This window comes from Orycteropus afer, unplaced genomic scaffold (genome assembly GCF_000298275.1).
Source record: "Orycteropus afer afer isolate SDZICR_OR568_19922 unplaced genomic scaffold, OryAfe1.0 scaffold00009, whole genome shotgun sequence".
Classification (NCBI taxonomy): domain Eukaryota; kingdom Metazoa; phylum Chordata; class Mammalia; order Tubulidentata; family Orycteropodidae; genus Orycteropus; species Orycteropus afer.
The window spans coordinates 19,440,497-19,453,446 of NW_006921596.1; the positions used below are offsets into that span (position 1 = coordinate 19,440,497).

At 54.4% G+C, this 12,950-nt stretch overlaps 1 protein-coding gene across 1 annotated transcript in view; it reads right to left on the reverse strand.

The window, feature by feature from the left end:
* KIFC3 (kinesin family member C3) overlaps positions 1-10,850 on the reverse strand; it is a 37,254-nt gene extending 26,404 nt beyond the window's left edge. Inside the window, exons 1-3 of the mRNA XM_007948064.1 lie at positions 10,764-10,850; positions 6,125-6,329; positions 3,187-3,329 (exon numbers count right to left, since the gene is read on the reverse strand). Of these exons, the coding sequence (XP_007946255.1) occupies positions 3,187-3,329; positions 6,125-6,290 (309 nt within the window). The 5' untranslated portion in view covers positions 6,291-6,329; positions 10,764-10,850. The remainder of the gene's footprint in view (positions 1-3,186; positions 3,330-6,124; positions 6,330-10,763) is intronic.
* Between the last annotated feature and the right edge of the window lie 2,100 nt (positions 10,851-12,950).

The window sequence follows — 12,950 nt, forward strand, 5'->3', positions numbered from 1 at the left end:
CACTGGGAAGAGGTAACTATGGGGAGGAAGTGGGAGGGGAGCTGTTGCATTGTGGTAAACTGTGGTCAATGACATGAGACAAAGTATATGTGAACAGCTGAATGGAAAGTGAATTTGCTCTGTAAATCTTCACCCAAATCACAATTAAAAAAAAAAAAATTATAGCCAAGAAACCCCTACGGGTCAGTTCTACCCTGTCACATGGGTCACTAGGAGTCGAAATTGACCCAACAGCACCTAATTACAACAACATCGTTACATTATTTCTGTAACCTTCCATTTCTGTACTTCTATAATCAGGAAAAGCCAGTAAAGAGAATTGAAAAGAGGACAGCAACTCTGCGGCCCGCTGGCTCACGACCCGCCCCCTCGCTCTCTCGACCCCCTGTTCGACTCCGCTGGAGGAGGGAGGGGATCCACTACACCTCTCATCTTTAGGAAAATTCCTGCCGACTTTATTTTGTCCCAACCCTTCAACCAACTGCCATACCATCACGAGCAGGCTTGTCAGCGGCGGCAGCAACAGCAGCAGCTGGAAGCTTCCGTTTACCGACCAGAGCAAAGGTTACACTATTTCTGGCCTGCTGGCCAAGCTACACAGGGAGGGTAGACAGGCCCCCAGGGGGCTGGGAATTTCTGCAGGGCCTCTGCAGGGAGGCTCTCGGATTTTAACTACTTGATGAGAAGCTGGAGTTCACCAAACCTAGTAGGTCTCCTCACTGTCTTCGGAAACAATGTTCACAATGCTCATTGGGCCCACAGCCATGCCCCCTGAATCACTGAAAATGGAAGTGTACTTTGCCAGGGTCCGGAAGGACATGAGCATTTCAACTGGGAGGGGGCGGGAGCGCCTCAGAGACTCGGCAGATCTGCTGACCCCGGAGCTTGACTGCAACCACAGCCCAACACCCCATAATCAAAACTCAAGAAAAGAAACACCACCCAACTCAAGACTGTGGGTTCTCGTCCGCCTCCTCCCACTTTAACTACCACTGGCCCCAGTCGGAGAAAAAACACGCAACAGATCCTCTAGTTTCTTCAACTATTCTCTCCCAGGCTTGCTTTTCTCGCTGACCTGACAGATGAAAAAGAGGACTGCCTGGTTTGGTTTTCAGGTAAGCCACACGAGAAGGGCTGAGAAACACAACGAACCACAAAATGGGCCCTGAAGCAACATCAGCTCTGGGCCCCTGTCCGAGCAGGATCTGGGGCTATGACCCAGGGCTCCAGGCTTTTGCGACACCAGAAGGAACATGCTCAAAGGGCATGTGCACGTCCAGAGCTCTACCCCTGCCCCCTCCATCTGCACATGTCCCTTCAGCGCTTTGTGCAAATGTGGCTTCCAGACAGGGCAGGATCTGCATATGTGGACGTCAGGAGAGTGTGAGGAAACAGTGCCCAAGCTTTCTGGGGGGGCTTGGCAACACCACCCAGATAATTCTGGCTCCTCCGCTCTGCCACTTCCTCTGCTACAGTTCACACTTACACATTCATGATTATCTGTTTACTCTCTGGCGCCCCCTATAGACTGTAAGGTCCATTGCTGTTCTTCACTGTATCCCTGCACCTTGCACAGCAGCTGGCCCGAAGTACACATGACATGAATATCTGCTGAATGAATGACTGAACTGAAGACGTGCAGTGCCTCTGACCCAGAGACTATCCTAGAATATAACGAATTGCAAATACTCAAAGCTGTGGCTGCCTGAGTGCAGAGATATTTAAGGGGGCTCACCACAATCATAAACGATACAAATAGAGGGGCAGTTAGACCAGTCACGGTAAACCCTGCAGTAGTATACAGTACACGACTGCTTAAAGCCAGTCTCTATATACTGACAGGCATAAAAGGATCACCAAGATTTGCCACCCAGAGAAAGAGCTAGTCACAGAAGAGTATATAAAAATAAATCATAAACATTAGACAGGTCAGTGGTTCGAGCCTACCAGCTGCTCCATGGAAAAAAAAGATGAGGCAGTCTGCTTCCATAAAGATTTACAGCCTTGGAAACCCAATGGGGGTTGCTATGAGTCGGAATCAACTTGAAGACAGTGAGTTTATCGGAAAGAAAAATGTCTGAACAAAAAAACACCCAAGTCTTAGGAATGGATGCCTCAAAGACTGGACTACAGGGCGCATTCCATCTCTAGGCTTCACATCTCTGCCTGTGTTAATTCTTTACACCACATGTCATAAAGCTACTCATGTTTAGTGCTTCTGATCCCAGCTTGCTGTGTGACCAGAAGCCAGCTACTTAACCTCTCTGAGCCTCCATGGACTCATCTATGACTGTCAGATAACAACAGTAACTATCTTGAGGCTGATTATGAAGATAAATCCCACATGGAGAGCCACAGGCCCAGTAAGCATTCCATAAATAGTAGCTATCATCATCATTATGTATAGTTTCTACAAATACTCTATGTATATGTATACTTTATAAAAAAGGAGATATATATTATATACATTTACATATATACATACACATTTAGGAGCTCTGGTAGCATAGTGCCTAAGGCACTTGACTGCTAACCAGAAGGGTGGCAGTTCAAGCCCATCAGCCACTCCTCAGAAGGAAGATGGGGCAATCTACTTCTGTAGTGATACCACCTCGGAAACCCAAGGAGGGGCTGCTATGAGTCAGATCTGATTCGACAGCAGTGAGTTTGGTTTTTGGTTTTTACACACATTTATTTAATATTTGTCCTTCTAAAGTCACTTTGTGATTATGGCAATGGAGAAGCACCCAAGTTTCAGTGAAGTCCCCTGTGACGCTTTGGCTTCTCACTTAAAATGAGGGGAAACAAGCGACTCCTTCATGGACTCAGGACCACATGCCTGAGTAGGAATAAACAGACTCCAAACGCAGCCAGTATCCCCAACACCTTCTCAACAGCGATTCCACTCTTGCCCCTTTCACCTCAGCCAGGGCGTGGCTGAAAAGCTCCTGTCATCTCCGGTGAGACTTTCCCTGCCATAACTCAATACAGCAACGGCTCCGTCCTTGCAGGCTCCCGGGTGGGTGCACCGTGAGGAGCATGGCAAAGAGGCTCCAGGCAGCTCCCTGTTCTCCCTCCCTGTGCCTCTCCCCCGGAGAAGCCTGTAGGGGTCCCAGCGACTGGAGCCCAGAGGGCAAGGCTCACGTGGCTCGACCTCTGCATGTTTCGCATGGCCCCAAGGCTTACCTGCACAGCCAGGTAGAACCTGCGGGGGCTCCGAGGGCCAGCCCAGTCCACGCTGAGGGCTCGGCACTGAGCTAGGGTAGGACGAGTGGCACTTCGGGCACTGGAGTCCTCGTCACTGCCAGCTGCAGTGTCTTTTCCACGCCCTGTCCCAGGACAGAGAGTAAGGTGAGACACCCGGACTGCTAGCGTGGACCACTGGCCAGGGCAGCAACTGAGCTCAGCTTTCACCCCCACCCCCACCCCAGCCCAGCCCAGCAGTGGCTGTGCTCCCTTCTTACCTAAAGGTTCCCTTCAGGAAGGCTCTCCTCATGCCCCATGGTGGTTTAGGAGCTGGCACCTGCTCATTAGTACCCTCTCTAGTGGCGCAGTGCCTAAGGCTTTTGACTGCTAACCAGAAGGTTGGCGGTTCAAACCCACCAGCCACTGTGTGGAAGGCCGATGGGGCAATCCACTTCTGTAAAGATTTACCAGCTCGGAAACCCAACAAGGATTGCTATGAGTTGTAATCGACCTGATGGCAGTGGGTTTGGTTTCGGTTTAGGGGTGCAACAGTTAAGTACTCAGCTGCTAACCAAAAAGTTGTTGGTTTGAACGAACCCAGTCGCTTTGTGGGGGAAAGACCTGCTGTGGCGCAGTTCTACTCTGCCACACAGGGCCACTGTCAGTCGGAATGGACTTGAGGGCACCTAACAACAGAGAGAGCAGCAGAGAGAGCTGACAGCAACTGCCTGAGCAAATGCTTCAAGGAGGCACTCCACCTCTGCTGTATTTCCCAGGCCGCCTCTAGGTGGCACTTTCTCCCCTGCGTTCATTCAGCCCACTCTGGGTAGCCGGGTCCCTGCAGTCTCCAAAACATATTCAGGACCAGCGGAAGGGCACCCCCCATTGCCTCTGACACACTGCCTCCTTCACCAGATTGCTGTGTGTGAGGGGGAGCTGACTGTGGCATCACCGGCCCCCAACTCCACCTACCTCCCCCACTGCAGGCCCAGCCCAGCTAGCCCCAGCTCAGCCTGCGGAGCGGGAGAGGGGACGGAGGGGGTCCACCTCTCAGAGACAAGCTTGGCAGCCACCCCCTGGGATGTAATAATAACCTTAAGTACAAGCCGCTGGGCCAAGGGTTTCCAGGCCTCATCCCGGTCCTTGCTCCTCAGTTTCCTCATCAGTTAAATGGAGATAAAGAACCACCCTCACAGCTTTGAGCTGAGGTCTGAATGGTAAGACGCATGAAGAGCTCACCAAGGGCCTGGCTCAGAGGAAGCGCCCACAGAGCAGCTTCAGGGCTGCTGTCAGCTCCTCAGACCACCCTGAGAGGTGGGGGCACTCCTCCCGTTTGCCAGGCAAGGACTGGGAGCCCAGAAGGGGTAATAATGTGCCGGGGTCACACAGAGCCAAGTATTTAAATCCCATTTGTGACCCTCAGAGCTGACAAGCAGCAGTGGGAAGGGAGGGGCCCAGGGGCAGAAAAATGGCGAGCCCCTCCCCAGGGGCAGGCACCAGGCTTGGCACTTCACACACAGGATCTCACATGACCCTTGTCTTCAATTTTTTAAAATGGATAAAATATTTTAAATTGATAAAAGTCATATGCTTCTCCTAATACTTGTTTAACAGATCTACAAGAATAGACAGAAAAGACTGCAAAGAATCATGTAAAATTTTCAGTGATAGATTTTTAGGGGCCTTTTTTTTTCCTTTATACTTTTCTGTGGTTTTTAAGTTTTCCAAGGGAGCATGATTTTGGTTTTGGATTGTTTTGTTTGTTTACCAGAAAAGAAAAAATTGTCCATATTACATGTGTAATCCGTAGGACAACCTTCGGGGTGGGGACCATCCCTAGCCCATTCCAGACTGAGACTGCCTGACTCAAAGCTCAGGTTCCCCATCCTCAAGGCCCCCAAGTCATCCCAGGGGCCACACTGTCCTGGAGCATCAGCCCCAAGAAACCCCAGAACAGCCCCCTGCAGAGAGGTGTTGGAAGGCACCCCACTCAGTTGAGCCGATGGCTCAAACGTAGCAGGAGAGGGAGACCTTGAGAGGAGTGTCCCCTTCTGTACATCAAGGGGTCTGGACCCGACAGCCTGGAGGGACCGCCAGCTCACACGGGCTGGAAGTCTACTCAACTGTCTTCCCTGTAGGTGTCAGGAGATCCCTTTCTCCTCCCACACTTCCAAGCCAACTCAAGAGAAGGGTCCTAGCCAGCTCCCCAACCTGGCAATCCCGCCCACCCGGAATCGGAGGAGCGGCTCACACCTTGACATTCGCGGCACCGGGCGACGTGACCTAGAAAGACAAGCTGGCAGGACAGCTCCCCCAGGGAGGTGGCTGGAGCCCAGACTCAGGGACCCCCCTTCAACATCCACCTACTGTCAGAACTGCCATGGAAGTTGCCCTGGCTGGCCCCCAAGCCCGAGTGCATAGCACCGCAGCCCCGCCAGGCCACGCTGCCAAGCGGCCTCAGTCCGCTCCTCCCGCCATCCAGCCATCCACGAGGCGAGCCCAAGCGGGATCAAGTGTCAGTGCCGGGCAGGGCGCCGTGGCGGCCACTTCACCTACCTTGTTTACAAGCCGCGCAGACGCCCGAGCGAGACCACGAGCTCTCAGGCTCTCTGGCCCAGGGCAGCGGGGAACAGTCTACATCAGCCTGGCTCAGTCCAAAATAGCGTGGCAGTTGGGGGTGATTCTTCCCTGCTCTACACCCTGAGTTAAAGTTTAACTCGGCTTCCAAGGCTTCCCCTTACAGACAGGGGCGCCCGCCCCAGGGAGCGCCCAGAGATTGACACTCTGCTCCACGCCCGGGCGATCAGCCTGCCTGTTACCCTGTAATTACCTGACAGCTCTGACTGAGTTTAGGAACCGGCCGAGAAACCTCAGTCTCATCTCTGGTATCTGGAGGAAGGAAGGGAAATAAAGAGGCATTTTAAAAATGCGGACTCACCAGTTCTCAATCTCCCCGGGCCGGTGTGTGGGAAAGGGCGGGCAGCCGGGCTGGCTGGGGCGGGGCGGGCCATCCCTGGCTGGGGCTCTTGGGCCCGGCCCACTCTCCACAGGCCCCGCAGCGAGGGCGTGGCTCCCAGGTTCCACGTCCTGCGAGATGGGACCATGGCCCGAGGCTCAGCAGCCTCCTCGGGGTGCTGGGCGCCCTGTGGAGAGAACGGGGAGACGTGTGTGATGACTGCCGAATGGCACCTTGGGATGGAGGCAGGCCACCTGGTAGGGTGACCTGTTACCGAGAGCAGCAACCAAAACACCAATGTGCCCCAAGGACCCCCCGCTTGGAGGACGAGACAGGGCCTGCCACCACTTCAGGGCTGTTTGTTACTGAGTAGGGGTCTCTGGGTGGCGCGATGGTTAGGTGTCTGGCTCCGAAAGGATGGCAGCTCGTGTCCACCCAGAGGCACCTTGGAAGAAAGGCCTGGTGGCCTACTTCTGAAAAACCAGCCATTGAGAGACCCATGGAGCACAGGCCTACTGAGCTGTAACACGGAGTTGCCGCAAGTCTCAATCAACTCTGCTGCAAAGGTCTGGTTTTCTGGCTGTTTTGTCATGAGCAGGAACGTACTGAAGAGGGAAGGAGCCCATCACAGATGTCTGCAGCCCACCGTGGAGACTCCCCGTTTCAGCTCTGCCACCCCGAGCCTGGCACGTTTCATGAAGCAAAAGTCAGTCAACGGAATCTTCCAAAATCTAATCCATTTCCCTAAAAGCAATCTCATTTTCTGACTGCATTTAGCGGGAGTAAGTAACCCCTATGCTTCAAGCTCCTCTGCCGTCCAAGGAGCTAATGCTCTGAATAGCAACACAGCACTGAACAGGGGCTCAGGCAGTGGTCGCAGACAGTCCCATCTGCCCAGTTACTAAACGAGGTGTGTATGTATCAAATTCTCTTAAAGTCAGCTTGTTGGGGCATTCAACCAGACTTCACTGTGTCCATGTGGCAGACACTTGCTAGGTTCTGGGCTTCAAGGATTCATTCACTCTTCACTGAATCATTTGTCAAGTGCCTACTACATACCAGGGGTCCTCTTTGATCAGACAAAACCTGACCTCAGAGCTCCTGGTCAGATGGGAGACGAACACTTGGACAAACTTTCACACTCTGAGCAGGTGATAGAGGTGAGGCTGGAGGTACCCACCAGATGTGGGAAAATGGGGGATGCACTGAGGGTGACTGCTTGGAGAAGGAGAGCCCACAGATCCCTACAAACTATGAGCAAAAGAACGGAACAGAGTTCACGTATTCACTGCACAGGTCTTTATTGAGCACCTACTGTGTGCGGAGCAGCCTCAAGGGCATGAAGGCACCCAGGCTATAGTCCCACGCTCCCATCAAGCAGAAATGTCATTTACAGATGGCCCCCCAGGGACTTTTTAGTGGAGCCACCTAGGCCGTGGCCCACTTTCCCCACCCCTCACTGCACTGACCACTCTCTATCAAGAAGTGTATTGTTGTTGTCATTAGCTGTCTCCCACAAGAGACTTATGCCTCTCCTTAAGAGACTCCCCGTACAATGGAGTGAAACGTCCCATCCTGCCATCCTCGTGATCAGTCGTAGATGGGACCGCTGTGATCCACAGGGTTTCCACTGGGAGATTTTCAGAAGTAGTCCACTAGCCTTTCTTCCTAGTCTGTATTAGTCTGGAAGCTCCGCTGAAACCTATTAAGTATCAGAACAACATGCAAGCCTCCAGTGACAATGGGTAATGGCTGGGATTAAGATGTATTGGTTGGGAACCAAACTGGTCTCCTGAATGGAAGGTGAGAAAAATTATCATCTATTAAACCACCACTGCTTCCTACCAAGCAGTAAAGACACCTGTTTGAATGGTGTCTACCTTCCCTGAGAGACTAGGGTTCCCTGAGGGTAGAACCACGGCCCATTCATTTTTGCAGCCCCCCACACTTGGAGCTGCATCCACACTGAGGAAGCGCTCTGTGGTGGCTTGTTGAGTGAATGCCCAAAGGAGGGCATGCAAAGGCTTGCGCTCAAACTGTGCAGAGTTCAAAGCTGGGAGGCTAACGAGGGTCCCCACTGCCACCAGCAGTACAAAAGGTGTGCAAGAGAAGAGGCCACCAGGAGCGGACAGAGCTCACTTCTGGGTGGGAAGGGCATGAAAGCCAGAAAAGGCTGGCTGGAGACGGCAGAAGTACAGGTGAGGACAGAGTCCTTGGAACTGACCAGAGAGAGAACGGGAAGGGAAGGACGGTCACAGGTTCCCAGCGCACCAGGCCACACGGAATCAGACTGGAAGGAAACTGAGACAGGCAGAGAGCCCCTGGGGCTCCTTAAGCAGGGCAGAGGGCAGATTTGAGAAGACTCAGAAGTGGGATGGCAGCTAGAGGAAGCAGCTACTGCCCTGTCTGGGGAAGTCTGGCTAGCAGGGGAAGGACAGGACGAATGGAGAGGATGTGTTTTTAGAACAGGGGAGACTGGACCATGTTGGGGAGACAGAGGGACAGGAATGAGGGAAGCAAGGGCGGTGGGGGGGCATGAAGACCTGGTGTCTGATGTCTGCATAGCTGACCCCTGGTAGAAGGGGTCCCCCAGTGAGGAGACGACAACCTGGAGGAGGCAGCTCCTTGGTGCAGAATCACCAGGAAGGGGCAGGAGTGTGGGCCACAGGGCAGAGCAGAGCAAATCCAAGTATGTGGGCTGGCTCCACTAAGGAAACCAAGACCGGCCAGGGCGCAGGGGAAGAAACCAGGGGGAACAGCCAAACGTCCCTTCTCCAGACTGCCTGGCACAGAGCTGGGCAAACAACCAGCCCTGTGGACCAGCTGCCCAATGGGCAAGGAGGGAAAGAGACGGCTCCTGCTGAAAGGTGAGGTGGGTGGTGCAGGGCACTGCCGGTCGACTTCATGGTACAGGGAGATGTTTAAGGGAAGCAGTTAGGGCTGAGGGGCAGAGAAGCAGACAGTATTTCTGTGGCTTTCAGGAAGGGAAGTCAGGAAGGCAGCCAGGAAGATGTCAGGAAGAAAGAGGAAGGGTGTGTACAGCATCCCAAAGAGGAAAAAGCAGCTGAATTTAGCAGCCGGAAGAGCATGGGAGGTTGAGAGTATCAAAGAGTCTCAAATAAGACCATGGTTCTGGGCCCAGAGAGAGGCACCCTCTCACCCCTCACTTGCATGGGCATTCCATTACATAACCCATCTGGCATCCGGGGCCTCTACCAGCCAAGGATGTGGGGGCGGGGATCACCTGGAGGAGTGGTTACGATCAAAAGCCGGTTCAGAATCTGGCTCTGTCACTTATTAGCTGTGTGACCTTGGGAGAATTACTTTGTCTTTCTGTGCCTCAATTTTCCCATCTGTATAATGGGAAGAACTCCACCTTCTAAGGTTGGTGTAAAGTTAAACAATGTATAAAGTGCTCAGAACAATATTGGCATATGATACAAGGGGCTCAAAATTTTCTTTTTCAGTGACCTCCCTCCAGTGGCGGGTGAGTACAGAGGAGACAGCTGGAGGAAGAGGACACCTCTTCCTGGGTTTAGGCCAGGTGGCACAGCTGCAGGGTCAAGGGCTCTCTCCTTTCCCTAGACCAGGGACACCGCAATGAGTGAGGGGCAGATTTTGCAAGTGCCCAGGCACTGCTGCTGGGGAGGGCATAGTCTCCATGGGAGGGCAAGCAGAAGGCCAGGGGAGTTGTATAGGGGCTGAGACCTCCCCTGCAGAGCCATGAACCTGAGTTTTCCAGGGTTTTCAAATTCTCTGCTCCACTGTGCCCTGAAGACAGCAGAATTTGTCATCCTGCGTCCCTCAAGTCCGATCACTGCAAATCCAGGGCCCCACTCTCAGGCTGCATTCCTGGCCAATGACTCTGCTGGCCAAGGAGACGGCTACTTTATCAAGGGCATGGGGAAAACAGCCCGGGCAAGGACGGTGCTCACCCAGCCTCAGGCAGCAGGAAGGCCAGGGTCGCGGAGGGCCTCAGCCTTGAGACAGATGTGCTCATGGTGGGGGCAAGGGCCACTTGAGAAATTACAGTCTCCCAGGAGCAGGCCTGATGGCATCGGCTCTCACTCAAGATGACGGGCTAAAGGGAATGGCTTCGGGGCTTGTCCTCCCTGCTGGCACCTCCAAGCTGCAGCTGGCAATAGCCGGATTCCCCACTGCCCAGGAGGGCACCAGCCGAGGCCCTCCTTCCTGCACTAGGGGCTGGCCCACCCCACCCCCGGCTGCCAGCTGGAAAGCGAACTGCCCATGAGACAAGGTGGGAGGGCTCAAAACCCATTTCAAGGGGAAGGGGCGGCGCTGAATAACATCTGGCCCCAGGGGTAGGGGCCGCGCTCGCCCTGGCCAATGAAAACGAAACGGGGGTCCCAAGGCTGCTCGGATCCCAGGGGACGTCCCGCTCCAGTGCCCAGCTCAGATGGTGCTCGACTGGACCGCGCCAAGGGCGGCGAGGGCCCGCGCAGGGCTGGGTTCCCGACGCTGGGCCCTCCCCGCAACCCCAGCGGGCCCAGACACGGGGGTCCCGCGGTCAGGGCCGGGCTGGGCACGGCGCCCCCTACAGTAGGCCGGGTGGAGCACAAGCGCCCAGCCCGCCCACAGCCCGCCCGAGCCCCGCACTCACCGGCCTCGCCGAGGCAGGCTCCCCGCGTCGCCTCAACGCCGGGGGCTCGGCCCGGCCCGGCCCGCCGGCTGGAGGCAGCTCCACGCCGCCGCCGCCTCCTCCTCGGCCCGCCCTGCTCCGCCAGGCTCCCGCCCCTCCCGCACACTTTCCACAGGAAATGATTAACTCGGGCCGCGGCGCGTTCCCATGGCAACCCGCTCCGACCCTTGTGGGGGGCGGCGGCGCGCTCGCGCGCGCTGACGCCCACGCGCCGGCCGGGTGCGCGCGCACGCGCCCTCACACGCGGGGTTCCCCACCTCCGGGGCTCCCTACCTCGGGGTCTCCGGCGGTCCACCCAGACTTGCCCACTTGGTCTCTCTTGCTTTCTGCTCCCTGCACACGCTGATGCACACGTGCGTGTTCACCCACTGGTGCACACATACCTTCACACGAGTTCAGACGTTCTCACACAGAGCCTTTCACACATTTTCACACATTCTCTCAAACTACTACACACACTTCCACTCTCTAACACTGTAGTTAATACGCACAAGAACACAGTCACAGTTCTCACACACGTTCACACACTAGTTAACATACGTCTGCTTTTACACACTTCCACATACACTTACATTCTAATACACACATCCTCAAGCCCTAGTACAAAACTTTCATGCACACGTTCACATTGGCTCATATGCTTTGCCCCAACTGGTGCACATGTTTTCTTCACACTTCCACACATGCTCTGACACTCTATTAGTGCATGCACACGCTGTAACACGGTCGTACACATGGACTCGCACTGTTACAAGCTCAGCATTATCTCATGTGCACTCACATGATTTCCTTCGGATGTTCTCACACACTAGTTAGTACACACATACATTCACATGCTCACACACGTTCTTTCTCACGCTGGTTTGCACACTCTTTTAACCCCTACATTTCAGGAGTCCTTGGGTAGTGTAAATGGTTAAGTGCTCAGCTACTAGTTGGAAGGCTGGCAGCTGGAACCCGCCCAGAGGCACCTAGGAAGCAAGCCTGGCGATCTAATCAGAAAGGTTACAGCCTCGGAAAGCCTGTGCAGGCGTTCTACGCTGCACACATGGGGGCACCAAGGGAAGGCTGGAGTCCACACCTCATGGCTTTTGTGTGTGCTCTCCCTCTAGATAGCACGCACACATGCACTGTCACACATTCCCATACATACTTTCACATACATGTCCTCACCCTCCCTACTATACACACATAGGCAGCCACAGCAAGCCCCCATCCCCACGCCACCAGCAGATTAACGTCTTCCAGAGCAGGTAAACTGTTTGGGATTTTTTAAGTGAACACATGGTTCAGAGTGCAGCAGCTCCGGAGGCAGGCGGAGTCTCCCAGCCTAGCCCCAGACATCCTGGCCCTCCTCATGGGGCGTGGGGGAGGCCAGGGAACCCGCTGGCCAAGAAAGACAGCTGACCCGGAGGAGCCACTCTGTTCTTTGTCTCCCAAACAGAGGCGGCATTTTATTCCTGAGTCGGCAGCACTATTCCCCCTCCAGGGCGCGGAAGAAGAAGAAAGACGCTCAGAAGCCAGCCGGAGCAGGGCGATGGTTCCGCAGATAAACGGAGCAGGGTAGGCACTCTGCCGCTTCCCGTTGGCAGAGGCTGGCTCTGGAGGAGCAAGGAGGGGGTCGTGCAGCTCCAGCCGAGATCCGTCTCCCGCTGCCATCAGGGCCATGGGCTAAAGGTCTAGAAGCTTGCCCAGAGGCCGAGCTAAGAGCTTGGTCCTCATATATTATTCTGACTGCCAGATGAGGCTGCTCACAGCCTCTCTCCCCTGCTGGAGGTGGGCTGGTGTGTTTTATTTTCTGAGATGGCCAAGTGAAGGCTCAGCAGAGGATAGTGTCACTCTCGTGGAGCGCTGTCTGGAGAGTGAGACATTTCCGATAAGAGCCTCGGAGACTTTTCAATGAGGGGGGCCTTCTTTTCGGAGTTGCCATCCCTGTGTCCTACCTGTCCTCCAGGCAGCAGCGGGCATCCAACTGCAAGACTCAGTGAGAATGAAATCTCTCAAGATTCTGACCAAGTGTCTCCATCTATTATAAATTCGTTGCCACTGAGTGGATTCCCACTCATAGAATCCTATTTATAGGACATAGTAGAACTGTCCCATAAGGTTTCCAAGGATGAGTCGGTCTGACTCGACAGCACATAACAA